This window comes from Hippocampus bargibanti, linkage group LG12 (genome assembly GCF_051943395.1).
Source record: "Hippocampus bargibanti isolate YZ-2025 linkage group LG12, ASM5194339v1, whole genome shotgun sequence".
Classification (NCBI taxonomy): domain Eukaryota; kingdom Metazoa; phylum Chordata; class Actinopteri; order Syngnathiformes; family Syngnathidae; genus Hippocampus; species Hippocampus bargibanti.
In genome coordinates this window covers 16,767,798-16,783,743 of record NC_142745.1, presented here as the reverse complement: position 1 = coordinate 16,783,743, position 15,946 = coordinate 16,767,798, and the positions used below count along the sequence as shown (strand labels likewise).

Sequence of the window (15,946 nt, the reverse complement as noted above, 5' to 3'; positions counted from 1 at the left end):
TTGGGGTTGCCAAAAATATCTTTGATATCACTCTTGGGAAACCAGCAAAGAAATTGGTAGACAGATCAACATGAAAATATCACAAGGAATCATTCATAAACTTGATACTCAAAAACTCATAAACTTGAACATGATCAAAGAGCATTGAATTTTTAGCCATCATTCAAATAAAAAAAATCAAAGATTTGGCTTGATTGACAAGAGTCACCCAACGACGGAGAATCGGGCAGACATTTGATAAAGAATGAAAGGACCTACAGGATGTGGAAAACTGAATAGAAAGTTGACAACTTTCCTTTGAAGCTGCCATTTTGGTTCAATATTGGGACTTTCACCGTCAAGCGGGTCCGTTAAGAGGAGGGCAACATCTAAAACTTGCAGGATTGCAGCCGGTATTTGACACCGGTGTAGTCTGACAAAGCTCACGCTCATTTCTACACTCCCTGTTTCTTCGGGACGGAATGTTACGCTAATGCTGGTCTTTATCACAACGTTGCAAATTTCAATTATATCCGTAGATAACTCGAAAATGCTGCAATGTAATTGCCAGTGCTCAGGGCCCTTTCAGTGGATATTATGGACGTAGCTCAGCATTTAGCAAACGATCACATTTTTTTTGTAATCATTATTGCGGCTCCAGCTCACTGGGGAGGCCGCTGTTCTTATCTTTTTGCCTTGATTCTATGTTCTTAACGAGCCTGAGGCGGTGCTTTGTGCGCAAGGGGTAAAAGATTACGATTTATTTCAGAACTAAACTTTATTTGACCGTCTCGCGGCAAAATATTTCCAACATAACTTCTTACTCCACTACCCCATCTCCCCAACCAAACCCCCCTTTGGCCCTTTTATGGATTTGCATGGCTTTACGACATTGATCTACTGTGCTTGGGTGTGTGTTTTGACTGACACCCTCTGGGCTTGTTGCTCCCCTCCACCTTTAACACCACTGTGTACAATTAATCTGGTCGTTTGACAGGTCAACTGAGGCATCACGGCTGGCCCCTTGCCATGGGTTAGTCTGGGTCTTTTTATCTTGCTGGTCACCCCGTGACGGATGAACACCAAGTGTCGAGTGGTCCTTCGGCTTGTAGAGTGTCAACATAAGCTTTAGCGATGACGTCTTGCTGTCGTTCAATCGTTAGCCCGGGACAAGGTCCATCTGTGCTCGTGATAGGCCAACTCGAAGCGGTATCTGCTGGTGAGTTTAACGAAACTACCAACAACATACAGTCAGTCCCAAATTATAAACACAAATCAATTTCATTTCAAGAATTGACTGGCAGAAAAATATCAAATTGGGTTCAGTAGTTTCCAATCCCTTTGCACTACTCCAGATTTAGCATCTAACAAATGCACTAAGAAAACATTGCTCCTTCTTGATTACGATTATTATTAATCAGCCCTGCGTGTTCAATTCCTATCTGATTTGAGAGCATATTGGGAAAAGTACGAGTTCAAGGTTCTGGTTTTGTCTGGTTTTCTCTTTCCGTAAATCCCAGGTTGTCCCTCTCAATATGAATATGAAATGACAAAAACAAATTGAGCGTGACTTGCCGTCACATGTGTACAGACAGTTTGGATAAAAGTCAAATGTCAAGCATAAACATTATGGCATCTGCGCACAGCAATGCCCCCCAGCCCTCTTCCAAAAAATCCTCCATTTCCACCTGCGCCAGGTCAATCACCCTGGTGCTGAAGGCCTTCCGCGAAGGGAAAAGGGCCTTCCAAGTCCTCTTTGATTTATTCAGTATTTGGCTAACCTTACACTGAACCCGTCCCGGGAGATTTTAAAACCCTTTTGGTTCTCCTCTTCCAGCATACGCGAGCGACGTGCCTCCCCGACCTATTTCCATCCCACTCGCCTTTCGCAACAGCTCGGCCCGACAATGAGAAACAGGCGCCGGGGCAGAGGCCGGCCAAGCTCCACCTTCCTCACCCAAGGTGCACGCAGACTGCCTTGCGATTGTCAATTATTCTCTTCTGGGTGCAAGAGGACAGACTTAGATCCAAGATGGACAAACCGGAGACCGTGATCCTAAAATGACCCTCGCCGTTCCCTATTCTAACCCCTCCAAGTACAGTTGAACCTCATAACAACGGACCTGGACATCAAAAATGTGTATATATAAAGACATGAGAGAGCCATTCCCTCCAAATTAAGTAGAACGGACACCAAAGCCATTTCAGTGAACGCCGTGAGGATTTAGTACGTCAGACAGCCCTGTAAATATTCATCCGTCCATCCACAAGGATGATGACGTCGCCAAATTGGACACATGAGGGTAATTGCCCCTTTGATGAATATATATTAAATCAACTGGAGATGAACATGATATGAACGTCAGAGTATGTCGAAATTCCTTGCACTTATGCTGACTCACGGGTAGCTCTCCATCCATTTAATGTGCAAGATGAATTTTCACCCCCCTGGAACACCTCCCACGAGTCCATAAAAGACCATTAATGGTCATTTTATGGGGTGCACGCGATGGAGTTGAAACGTGGTGGCAGAAGACCACGTTGAGGTCTGACCCGATAACTTTTCGATCGTCACAGATGAGATCCCGATCGACAACACCTGACATAAATCTCAAAAGTGTAAATTCTTGAACTGCACACGGAAAGTGGTCATCTCTAGAACTGCATTTTATTGTCTTGATTTTTATGCAAGTAAAAACCAAAAATGTATTTAAAAAAAGACTAAAAACAAAGGGACATGGGTACAGACATAGACACGGATTCTAAGAAGGCATCTCTGTACAGTATATACAAACAAAAAAATAAAAATGCTTTCCCTGACGCCAAACAGGGCCAGGCTTCAGACCTTCATCACACATTTTTCACCCTGTCGATGCAAAAGTCCATCTGCGATGGCATCTCCTCCACCTCCGAGTATCATAAGGTCCATTGTTTCCGATTCCAACTCTGAGGTAGCGAGTTCACCTCGAACCCAAATCAGGACTCATGTCCGTCCTTTGAACGTGTTCATGCAGGTATAACTCCCCGTAAATTTATGGATTTCTTCCAGTGCAACTTGTGGCATGAAGCTGGAAAGTTGACAGAGGACAAAGTGGATAAGGGGTTGCGGTGGGGTATTAGCAAATGTAAGAAAGGATGCGAGAAACCACGTTGGGAGCCAAACTCACCTTTTGAGAACGACAAGCGCATGCATGGTCCAAGGTAGGTAGAGAAAAGCCACATCTGCACGGACTGCGTCCACCGTCTTTTGCGCAACCACCTCTGGTTTAAGAGGTGGAAACAACTGCGGGAATCTAGCAAAGATAGGACAAAGGGTAAATGGGAAAACCTTAGCCAACCAAAGCTGGGACTAGATCAAGATGTAGGCTCGCGACAGAGTCTCGGAAGTTCACATATCTAGATTATGCCCGGCTTCTGATCAAATATTAACCCAGTGAGAAACAGTCTTAGTACAAGGGATGGCGTTTCCCACCTGACTCTCATGCCTTGGAACATTTCGGTGTTGGTATGAAAGGGAAGAACGGTGGTGCAGCCAACGCCAGGGCAGTCCAGCAGACCCAGCGTCAAACTCTCCATGAAGGCCAATGATGATGCCTTGGAGGTGCAGTAGTCGATGGCGCCGGGAATCGGCGACTGGGACAGGATGGAGTTGATGCACACGACGTGGCCGTGCTGAAGTTCCAGCATTCGAGGCAGAAAGGCCTTTGTGGTCTGAAAGATGAATGGTAAAAAGATGCGACGAAACAAAGAAACCAATGAAATCAGGCCAACAATTGGCCATGGGTCAAACCACAGATTATTTTTTCATTTCCACTTAGAGGATCATTGAATTTCCGTCTGCATATTTCAGTTTTCTGATCTCCATTTAGAATCATGATGCCATGACTTTCGCAGCACCCACTAGGCCTCTCCTCTGAATACATCAGGAAATGAAGCCTTCAGAAACATTCCACTTAACCCCCACCTCCAAACTTGTCACGCTCGAAACGTTTGAAGGTTCTTCTTGAGCGGTTCTGAAGCTCCCATGCCGATGTGGGAATTCCTCCTTTGACTATCACTCACATTGTGACATTTGAATGGACAAGAAATTCGCAACACATGGAATGTAGCACATCTAGCCATAAAAGGCACACCGTACAGAGTAACCCCAAGTTTCTTAGTGTATACAGTAAAGCAAGATCTGCTGTTCCTATTGCTCAAAATGCTAAAACAAATATTCAGTGTTGTTCGATTGAAAAAGAATATGATACACTTCGTGTTCCCACAAATGATACGACAACACTGACTGCTACTGATCAGGCCCTTGTTGGTCTACTGGCTTTACTGAGCCAGGTTTACTTGTGATACAATGGCTACAACAACAACAATATTAGTTTTAACACTCATAGCTGCTGGTTACCTTTAGCATTAGCCATAATGTTAACTCTGTCGCTTAGTATTCCCACAAATTATATTACAACATCGATTGCTACTGCTCAGACCCTTAATGGTCTGCTAGCTTTACTGAGGCTGCTTTACTACTGATACAATGGCTACAACAGTGACAACAGTACATCTGACCCTCTTAGCTAGTGGCTAGCGTTAGCCATAGCGTAAACTCTGGGGGTTGGTGTGGCGTTAGGGTTTAGTATGGTAATTTTAGTGGCGACTGCCGAGGACTAAAGTACACCTAAACTTGCTACTGTGATGAGAGCAACAGGTGCAAATGCTTGTTGGCAATCTTGTGGTATTGGGTATGACCATTTTAGCTGTCTTTTTTTTGCTTTTACAAATAGACCAAAAACACAAAAAACACACTAGTCTATGATTGTTTTTTCTCTGAATCCTGCTTACCCAAAACTGTCCCATGGTGTTAATGTGCTGCGATTTGAGTAGGGCATCGTCGTCGCTATCCATCAGACTTTTCCCGTGAACCACAGCTGCGTTGTTCACCAAAATTGTCACATCTCCCACCTGATAGCAGAATGTAAATAAAGGGAAAAACGCACAACATTGGCGAGTGAACTGCGTCTCCGCTTCCACGAGATAATGCATTTTGCTGCACCAGAACCGTCATTAACATAACTTAAGTTGTTATTTTGATATTTCACTTAAAAATCAATCTGAAAACCAGATGGGAGACATGAAGCAGCTCGGAGAAAAAAAACACACACACGCTCGGAAACTGGGAGGCAGGAAACATTTTGTGAGGTTCTGTCATTATGGAGTACCTTTTCTCGAACAGCCTTGGCTTGCTTATAGACCTCTTCCCGATTGGCCACGTCGCAAAGGAAGTAGTGGCACTCTGTTCCTGACAGAGCAATCTCTGCCGCTGTCTCTTTTACGCATTTCTCCGTGCGGCCCCAAAGGATTACCTGCCATGAAAATAATATAATGGAAAATTGGGAGCAATGAAGAGATTGGACGATTATAATTAAACCAGACAACCACATCTATTACGCTTTTTGGTCATATAATAGGCCGTGGGTGGAGCCAGAAGGTTGTAAAAAAACAGTTTGTGTTTTTACGCATACAGGTGACACTGGTTCATCAATCGGCCATCATCAGGTAGCGTAGAGCGGATCAAACACGTATTGGTCTTGACGCCAGCACGTTTTTAAATAATGTGATTCACATAAAACACATTATTTGGAAAAAGGACAATGAACTGTAAGGTAGTCGTACTAATAAGTTTGTGCTCTCGGGCAAGGCATAGATTGCTGAATATCAGAATTTGGCGAAATAAAAATCTTTACTCATTGTGAGCGATTTCTTCCGGAAGAAGACCAGGCTGTCAAACCACTTCAAAAACGACAAAATCTTTTTGCATCCTGCCATTAGTGTGAAAATTAAAGTCGACACAACGGCCACACAAAGACCAAATGAAGTGCCAGTAATTGGGGTCGTCCAGCGGTGGGGTGGGGTGTTAGAAGAGTGTGCGAGGTTGGGGTGGTGTGGGGGGTTAAGGTGGGGTACCGGCGATTGGGCAATTAGATCTGTCAGTCTGCGGGGTCAGGGAAAGGTAATGAAATCAGGGGGTGAACCCTCCTCATCACTCCAAACACAAATTCTCAAAGAGATTACACAGGGGCAGGGGGGTTGTTTCTGCGTAGGAAGCTGAAAAAAGTGTGCTAAGTGCGATTTGGCCACAGTGACTTAGCATAATATCGAGGTGGGGTTGCGGGAGGTTAGTCAGATGCTCTCTGCGCTACATGACCCACATGCACGGATCTGCGAAAGTTTTAATGACTTTTTTGGTAAAGTGCTTCTTCCACAAGTGAAAATGCAATCCATGCTATTCGTAGTCTTTTCTTTCCGTGGCTCTTTGAGCATTCTCAATTCAAGCCGCGATTCTCTGCTGCGCCTTATCTGTGAAATGAAGTGTGACTAACACCGAAGAAATATTTCAAACTCGACTTATGACATACAAGTCTATCATCCGCATTTGGCTCAGGCACACGATTCAACTCATCTCTTGCAGAGTAATGCTGACTGACATTTGGATTTTGGCCTTTTCTCCCCAAAGTAACAGAATAGATTCGCTACTTTTAATTAACAAATGGCATTTAGTATTAAGGGTGTGTTGACTTTCAAGAGAACAAATGAATCCTTACAAGTGATTTTAGGACCTCTCCGGTTGTTTCTTTCAGTGAACAGGTGGTGCGCAAGGTGTTCCAATGTGACGCCTTTGCATCTTTGCAGCGATGGCATTTACTGCTGCTGTTTGGTAAAAAGGCTCTCATCGCAGGGAAACTCAACATGGGAATTTGACACCAACAGCCGTGAGCCTCTGCTAACTTATTAGAGTTGTGTTTATTTATTTTCTTTTTTTTTTTTTTTTTAGCCGGGGACATGACACATACGCACAAAGCAGACAGGTCCTAATGAATAAGCCAGGGCTTTTAATGGGACTGGATTCTTGCAAACAATGCCGACAAAGAACCCCCCACGCGTCTCTGAAAAAAAAACCTCATTAAAATGTCAGGCCTCTAACCGTGCTCACCTGTTAAAAACACACATACACACGCACACACACACTGGTTAATCATCCGCTGGCACACACAATAAGCTCAGAGCAAACAAGGATTAGCAAAATTGAAAGGAAACAGTGAGAAAGCAGTTTTAAATTAACTCTAAAATAACAGCCACCTGTCAATCAGTCAAGCACATTTGACTTGTTTTTTTAAAGTCCTTTGTGATACGTTGAAATGTAATAATAATAATACATTTAATTTCTAAGCGCCTTTCAAAACTCTCAAGGACACTTTACAGTCACGGGTACCCAGAAGTAACACAGCAGCAAAGTTATGAAAGCAAGAGGAAAGGAAAGAAACACGCAGAAAAACAACATACAAGAGCTGCTGGAAAGGCAGCCACTCTCGCGGCGCCATCTTGAAGTTAAAAAGAAACGGTGAAACAAGGTGATTTATCTTCACAGACAATGCGATCCGCGCAAGGTCCGCCGGTTGTCACGCTTTCCTAATGCTTGGACGTCTCAATCATTATTTTCCTTGACCTGGTCACGGGCAACTGAAAAAGAGCAGACCAATTCCAAGTTTTTGCGGGCGATGAATAACACTTTTCGAAAGTGATCTTAACAACCAGTCGTGGAGGCAAACGAAATTATAGGCAAGACAAAGTTGCACAGCTTAAAACAACGGCGGCGTCGTTCGCGGACTCGAGGACAGTCACGTGTTACAATGCGATGTCCGACTACCCCCCACCAACTACCCCTTTCAATTTCACACCCGCCGCAGTAAAGGGCGACAGAGGGAGGGAGAGCCGGCACCCGCACAGAGGGGGCAGCGGGAGTTCAGGAGGCAGTCGCCTGCTGCTGTCTAATGACTGCAGAGACAGCAAGGTCAGTTGCGGGGCAATACCCAGCTGGGAGTGGTGTGCTTCCCGCCTCCGGGACAAAACAGACACCAGCGCACGCACAAACCTGTTGTCAGCACTGTGGTTTTCGACCGTATTGAATTGCACGTTTTTCGAGCATCAAGAAGAAATTGATTGTTTAATCGTCGAAGGAGGCATCGGTATACTTGATGAGAGTATTCATTTTTCAAACGTTTGACTTTGAATTTGTCAATTTGAAAAATCTGTGTGTACATGCTACTCGTCAGATTGTCTGGATTGTTAAAAGAATAGTCAAGTCAACTGCGGTTGAGATATTGCGGTCTGAAAAGGTGGGGGGAAAAAGGAACAAGGACTGCAGTGATATGGAGAAAACAGGGCCAGGACACTGGCATTACAGATTGAGCAAATCAGTGCTCCTTTACAGTGACGTGCAGTCAGGGGAGGCAGGTGAGGCTGTGCCTCACCTGTCATCATGGAAATATCAAATGACAAAGTTAGCGTTCTTTTCCCTTTAACTTCACCACTTTTGGATTTTTTTTCAAAATCGCTGAATTTTCACATTTACCGTTCAAATACTAAGTGGAGACGAGTGGTGAGGCAGCAGCCAGCTGTGCCTCACCATGGATTGCACAATCACGATGCTAACTGAGCTTGGCTTGCTCTGCAGTGAGACCGCATTGCTGTCCCTCTGCATATCACTATTAAAGTGTTCAAAAGCATTTAGTCTCTGAACTAAATTTCTACAGTTTAGCTGGTGTATATAATGTACAGTCACTGTACATTATAAACACTGTACTACAGTGTTGATTTTATTTTCTTGCGACTCCACGGCTGCAGTATAATAGAATTAGTGACAGCAAGCTACAGTAATCAGTTAGCAAGTTAAGTGCAACCATCCAGTCATTTTTTTCATGTTGATTGGCCTTATTTTCAGAATGGTGGATTACATATCTAAATGGAAAGAATTTTCGAAACTGGACTTTCAATCGAAGCAGGAGAAAATAATTAAAGGAACACCAACACCGGACTGTATAGCTCACAAACGGTGAGGGATGAATGTAAATCTCCTGGACAGCTTCTCAGCTTTTTGGCCAAGAAGGATCTCATTGAAACTATTCCTGAAGCGACAAAGTTGCACCAGCTCGTGCTCACTGTTCCACCCACTACAGCATCAGTGGATCGCTCATTCTCACCACAAAAGACTGAAAACATACAGTCGGAACAGGACTGATCAAGGACGACTTTCTTCACTGGCAGTGAGACTTGGACTGATTTATAAGTAAAGGTAACACGATAATGTTTTTTTCATTCTTTTTTCTATGGTACAGTTTGTATACAGTATATAAAGAATGCTGACATGATGTTTTAAACAAAACATGTTAACTGTTGCATAACAAATGGTGAATAAGCTACTTTGTAGAGTTCATATGTTTGAAAATCTGACTGTGATGACGTCAGTGCCTCACCAGCCACGAATCTCACCGCACGTCACTGCTCCTTTATTTAAAATAATTATTCTTTCATTTTAGGAAGTTAGCAAAGCTGTCGTTTGATAGCATAAAAGTTGAGTGAGTGACAGTGCGCTCTCAAAATAATGTGCCTTGTAAAGTGTACGATTGAGTCAAAAATTAGTTTTGGGGAGATGGAGACTTACAGTCTAACCTGTACGCAGCACGAGTTCTTTTGACACTTTTTCTGAGAGGTCTTTCCTCTTCTTTTTTTTGGAAGAATGATTACTTCGCCGCATCAGTTCTCCGTGCTCCTGCTCGAGTCGCATCTCCGAGGATTCATTCAACTCTGCAGTTTGCCCTTTCATGCAGCGTGGAAGTCCGCACGGAGGAAAAAGGAAATTCTGGCCTGCCACTCACAAAGGAGAGCCGGTGGGGGATGGCTCCGGTTCACATCAGAGGTTAGCCTCATTCAAAATGGGCCCGCTGTTTCCTCTTAGCATCTTTGCAAGCAGGAGGTAGTTTGTGGCGCACATTAGCGCAGGTGTTGTTTTCAATGCCTTCCTGCCTTCACACCTTGGTGGCGTCCAACAATTAGGTGCTGAAAAGCAGCAAGCGCATCTTTTGTTGTGCAGCTGCACTCTGAAAAAGACTTTGTGTCTCTGAAAATGTTTTTGTGTAGTCATTTTTTTTAAGACACTTCAATAAATTGACACCCTGGGTGTCCAAACTTTATCCTCTGTGAGCCGCAAACAGAAAAAAAAATCAAAGGATGCAAGCGCCACTTTGAAATATTTTGCCTTTAATTTCTCATCTCATCTCATTTTCCGTACCGCTTATTCCTCATTAGGGTCGCGGGGGTTGCTGGAGCCTATCTCAGCTGTCTTCGGGCACGAGGCGGGGGACACCCTGAATTGGTTGCCAGCCAATCGCAGGGCACACAAAGACATACAACAGTCACTCTCACACTCACACCTAGGGACAAATTGTAGTGGTCAATCTGCCTGCCATGCATGTTTTTGGAGTGTGGGAGGAAACCGGAGGACCCGGAGAAAACCCATGCGGGTCCGGCGAGAACATGCAAAGTCCACACAGGGAGGCCGGACCGGGACGCGAACCGGCGACCTCTGCACTGTGAAGCCGGTGTGCTAACCACTCGACTACCGGGCCGCCTGCCTTTAATTTAATAATCAAAATTATTAATTGTAATCATGATCATGAATATGATGGTTTCTGGACCAAATATAATAAAAATAACCCTTCAAGTACTACTATCCACATTTTACGATAGTTTAAGGTAATAATTACACAGACATCCAGATAGTCATGACATGTAATATTAATATAACATGATAATTAAAATAATTTAAAAGAAGTCCAAGATGGCACCCGAGTAGGCAGCCGTCAGCAAGTGCTCTTATGAACTTTGCTTTTTTTTGTCTTGTTTTTATGTTTTCTTTTGTCACTTTGAATTGTTGTGCGTCATGTGGAATGGATACGGATTGTTTTTCACCAATTTTGGCCATGGCATTCATCAAGGAGGAGAATGTGCCGAGTGCCTTTTCGGCAGCACGAATATGCCAGAACTGTTTTTGAATGGGAGGAATGTCGGTGCCATTTGATTGTCATCGGTGGACAGCTCAGGTCGGTGCTGTTGGACAGTCTGTGGCTGGATGGATGCATTGCTTGAGAAGCCCGCGATAAGAAGAAAGGAGCGTCAGCGCAGTGCGCCGATGCGTATGTGGAACTGTCGCGGCTTGGAATTGAAGCGGATTTACGTGGGACAGGAGAGGTGACACAATCTCTTTTCGTCAATGGTTGCTACAGCTTCTGTTTGCTTTCAACATTGAGCTTGTAGCACACTTGCACATTCCATCATGACGTCCGTGATCCACTGGTGAAAAGGATGCAACTTCCCTTTCATCTAGAATTCATGTCACAAACAGGGTACAGAAAGTGCTGAAGAATTAATGACACTCGGTCTTTGTGTTGTCATATTATTTATTTAGGTTTTTTTTTCTTTTGACTTCAAGATGGCACCGCGAGAGTTCCTGTATTTTGTTTTTTGACTTTTTTCTTTCTTTTTATCTGCCTTTCAAAACTTTGCTGCAGTGAAATGTAAATTTCTCCACTGCGAGACTAATAAAGGTAAATCCATTCCATCATAAAATGTCATGAAAAATACAACATTGTGCCTCTTTGTTCTTTAAAAAAAAATTAAAATTTCATTTTTTTCCGCAAAGGTGTTTGATCAGTTAAATATCGTAGGATTTTTTTTGTTCAGGATTTTTGGGCAGTCCCATTACCCTTTAGCCTGTAAAATAAGCAAAATTCCACATTTGGATCCAAACGATGAAAAGGTTTCTTCAGCCGTCATCTGTACTTCTTTGAACGTGTCGGACGTTTCGCTTCTTATCCAAGAAACTTTGTCAGCAAACTTCATCAGCAAACTTCGTCAGCAAACTAAAGTCTAAAGGACCACTCCTGTACGACTGAGAGCTTACACAGACATATTTGGATCCAAAATGCACAATCGCAAGTAAGATGGCAAACCTGATTGAAGTTTTTTTAGGATTTAATATAAAACTGTATGGAGATCAAATTTAACCTTGACACATAGAGACCCGTTTCTATTTCCGAAATGGGTCATTTTATTCATGACAAATCTATGTAAGTAGTTTATTATGCCTTTGAATTGTTGCCGGGTGAAATCCCCGTATCTTGAGATTTGGGATTTTTTTCAGCAAAGGTGGAATTTGGCCAAAATCATCCGGAATGGGCAGAAAAGGGAGAGACACTTCTTTCCAATCTGTGGACACTTCATTGGGTACCCCTTCACACCCCAAATAGCGCACAAACTTTGACACAACACGATTGCGATTTCATTCTACCGAGCAACATATGTATTGTGGCTGATCAATGTCCATAAGTGAATAAAGGACCGACGAAAGATAATGTAGTCCACAGTGTGGACTTTGGTTGCAAATCCAAATAACAAAAAGAGACTATGCTGCTATAGGCACTGTCAGAGAAGCAGTCGTTGAACACTAAATTCACGATTACGGTCGTAGTTTGGGGGAGCAGCTGTTTCTCATCACAGTTTTGCATCGGGAGGAACCAAACAAGACAATCAGCGTCAATCAAAAGCCAAGTACTGTGAACTATTTGGCAGGCCGCCGTTGTAATGGATCGGTGAAGCTAATAGCGTGTCCCCTGGATGACTCCCCGCATGCCTTTTCGTAGTGCGGCTGGCTCGTCGACATGTCAATCCTCGCCGCAGCCCTTCCCACAACACGCGTCACGTGTCAGCTGTTTAATCACAGCAGCAGGCGGACATAAAATCTCCGCTTGACCCCGGGATGTTGACGAACATTTTGAATCGTACACAACAACAACCGAGCACCATTTTTGTATTACCTTCCTGGCGCCTTGCTTGGCGAACTCCTTGGCCAGGTGGCGTCCGATGCCTCGTCCCCCTCCGGTGATCAACACCACCTCGTCGGTCAATTGTTTCCGCCCGTTCGGCACCAGCCAACTGAACGCCGAGCGCACCACGTAGAAGAGCACTTGGACTGGGAAGAGGAGCGCTCGACAGGCGCCCTTCAGCTCCATGCTGGCGGAAAAGTCTCAGCTCGGGTGCACTTTTCTTTGCGGTGTCCCACCTGCCGCCTTCGCGGCTGCTCACGCGCACCTCGAGGAGAGGCAAAAACTCACGTCCGATCGCAGTGACGTCGACGGGGCGCCCTTTTGCTCGCTCATTCCGCCTCGTAGCCGCCCCCCTGCGCCAAAGTCTTGAGCACGTCGCAAGCCGCCGTGCACCGTTTTATACGCACGCCTCCCGCCGAACGTGGAGCCCAGCCGAGGGCAGGCTGTGAAGGAGCAGGAGGAGGGGTGGGGAGAAGGAGGTGTGCCTGTGGGGCTCAGTAATCCTGATCCACACGCTCGTTGGCGTGGAGGGGCCTCCGAAAAGTGGCCACCCCGCTGAGCTCCAGGTGGGTGACCACGCCACGCCCCTCCCAACCATTCCGCATTAAAAAGTGAGCCCCCCTCCAGCCATGGCTATACACGATATTAAAAGTGAATTAAAAGTTAGTGTTCTTCTCGGGTGAGTGAAATAAATAAGAAATTCATCAAGTAGGATTCAAACGCCCACCCGCTGATCACTTGATTAACTACACACAAGGAGCTCCATATGCAGTAGGTCTTGTTTTATTTGTTAAAAGTGTGTGTGTTTGTGTGTGTGTGGGGAGGTGCCTGTGTGTGCGTCGAAGAAAAACAAACATTCTGTTATCATGCCACAGAAGAAAATTCTCACCTGTTTTTTGTGTGTGTTGTGATTGACAAGCAAATATATTTTTTAGCAGCAGCCAGTGTTTACCTTGTGCACCTGGCGTTGGAACTTTCTGCTTCTCTACATCACGCACGTTTCAGCTCTTGAACTATGGAAACAAGCAAAACGCAACCATTGGCGTGAAAAGCTACAACGTCATGATTAATACACGAGACGTCACTGCCATCTACAGATCAGATGGGAAAATTCAGATTACAGATTTTTTTCTGAGACATTTTAGTGGATACAATACTTTGTTTTTCTTTTCGACTCCCTTTCAATTTTACTTATGTAGATTGCAAAATTTCCCCACGTGGGACAATTAAAGGCGTTCTTATTCTTATTCTTACTCTCATTCTTATTAGTCTCTCTCATACACACTTTCACCACCAAATACTTTTTATTCAAGTCAAAGTCAAAGTCAGCTTCAATGTCAAATATGCTAATATGCATGACATACAGCACAGATGAAATTACTGTCCTCTCGGACCCACCGTGCAGGACTGTAAACCTCATTTTATAGCTTTTGCTCCATCTTGAGCAAGATTACTACTCATCCATTCATCCATCCGTCAAAAACTGGATACAATGAGCTCCGATACGCATCGTTATTCTTCATGGTGTCCTCATCTCCCAGCTCCAGGTGGCAAAACATCCTCATGGTCAGACAAGGACAGTAAACGACTTTGCCATTGTGATGGAACATGAACACAGTACAGGCACCACATCTATTTATCTATCGACCTACCCACCAACCTACCTAGCTACATACCTACCTAGCAGTGACGTGCGGTGAGGTTCATGGCTGGTGAGGCACTGACGTCATCATAGTCAGATTTACAAACATGAACTCTACAGAGTAGCTTATTCACCATTTGATTGGCAACAGTTAACGTGTGTTGTTTAAAATGTCATGTCATCATTCTTTATAAAATAATAATTAAAAAAACGTTATTATCGTGTTACCTTTACTTGTAAATGAAGTCCATGCGCCGCTCCTTCTGAAGAAAGGCATCGATCACTTCTTTGTAGAAGCCTTCCTTATCTTTCTTCAGTTTTAAAAGTCTCTCTGTCTCAATGGAGATCACTGCCAGTGAAGAAAGTCGTCCTTGATCAGGCCTGTTCCGACTGTATGTTTTCAGTCTTTTCAGTGCTGAGAATGACAATCTCATCTACTTCTACAGCAACAAATGGTGCTGCACCAATCTCCTTTTTAATGTCATTTCTAATGACATCACCAACTGCTTCAATTAAATCGTTCTGTATTCTGTTTGACAGGCCAGAAAATACAGTGGATGTCTCCAAATGTCTCGCTAGCCTGTCATCTTTCTCAGCGAAAGCATGTAATAGTTCAACATAGTTGCCACGATTAGCAGAGCCTTTACTTTCATCATTTCCACGAAATGCCAACTGTTGTTTGGCAAGGAAGCAGGTGGCATTGATGAGATCTTTTAAAATCTTCCGGTTCTACTTTACCTTAGCATTGTGGATGCTGATGTATAGTCTTTGCTGTTCATCCAAAGCCAAGTCGATCCTGGACATCCCGAATGTTTTTAGCGCGATTTGGATGTGCGCGGTGGACCGCTCATGTTTGATGAGGCTCCATTGTAAGTTTTTTAGGTCGCAATATCCCATTTGAGTCCAGAGATTGTCATAAGTTGAGAACAGAAGGCAGGAAAAGCAGAAAAGGCGCACACAGCCAGCCTTTTTGTGTGTACCAGTCCGTCTGAAAAGAGCAAGTATTCTGTCCCGTTGTCTCAAGCAAACCTTTTAGCTCCGGTGTTGGTTTTCCTTTAATTATTATCTCCTGCTTTGATTGAAAGTCCAGTTCAGAAAATGCTTTCAATTTATATATGTAATCCTCCATTCTGAAAATGGGTCCAAGCAACACGAAAAAATGACGGGGGTTGCACTTTACTTGCTAACTGTTTACTGTAGCTTGCGGTCCCTAATTCTATTATTCTGCAGCCGTGGAGTCGCAAGTCTCTCTGGAATCACAAGAGCCCCCTGTCATGAGGCGGGAGAACTGTGTGCCTCACCTACGCACAGAGTTTTGATAAAAATAAAACAAAATAAACACTGTAGTACAGTGTTTATAATGTACAGTGACTGTACATTATATACACCAGCTGAACTGTAGAAATTTAGTTCATATATTAAACATGTTTGAACGCTTTAAAGCGATATGCAGAAGTACAGCAATGCGGTCTCACTGCAGAGCAAGCCAGCACAGTTAGCATAGTGATTGCGCAATCCATGTTGTGGCTCAGCCGGCTGCTGCCTCTACTTAGTATTTGAACTGTAAATGTGAAAATTCAGCGATTTTGAAACAAATCCAAAAACGGTGAAGTTA

The 15,946-nt window shown here is 44.0% G+C and overlaps 1 protein-coding gene across 1 annotated transcript; it reads right to left on the bottom strand.

Moving 5' to 3' along the window:
• Positions 1-2,628: 2,628 nt before the first annotated feature.
• dhrs3b (dehydrogenase/reductase 3b) lies at positions 2,629-13,758 on the bottom strand. Its single transcript, XM_089010961.1, has 6 exons — positions 12,681-13,758; positions 5,190-5,333; positions 4,813-4,932; positions 3,452-3,690; positions 3,147-3,272; positions 2,629-3,047 (listed from the first exon to the last, which is right to left on the bottom strand). Exons 1-6 carry the CDS (start codon positions 12,873-12,875, stop codon positions 2,963-2,965), a joined length of 909 nt encoding a protein of 302 aa, XP_088867087.1. The 5' UTR covers positions 12,876-13,758; the 3' UTR covers positions 2,629-2,962.
• Positions 13,759-15,946: the final 2,188 nt, after the last annotated feature.

What these genes read in the sequence shown, in the direction of transcription:
- dhrs3b (XM_089010961.1), bottom strand. Translation starts at nt 12,875, where the DNA reads ATGGAGCTGAAGGGCGCCTGTCGAGCGCTCCTCTTCCCAGTCCAAGTG. An exon ending in CCAAGCAAGGCGCCAGGAAG is followed by an intron (nt 5,334 to 12,680) that starts GTAATACAAAAA and finishes TTTTCATGGCAG; the next exon opens with GTAATCCTTTGGGGCCGCAC. An exon ending in ACACCATGGGACAGTTTTGG is followed by an intron (nt 3,691 to 4,812) that starts GTAAGCAGGATT and finishes TTCATCTTTCAG; the next exon opens with ACCACAAAGGCCTTTCTGCC.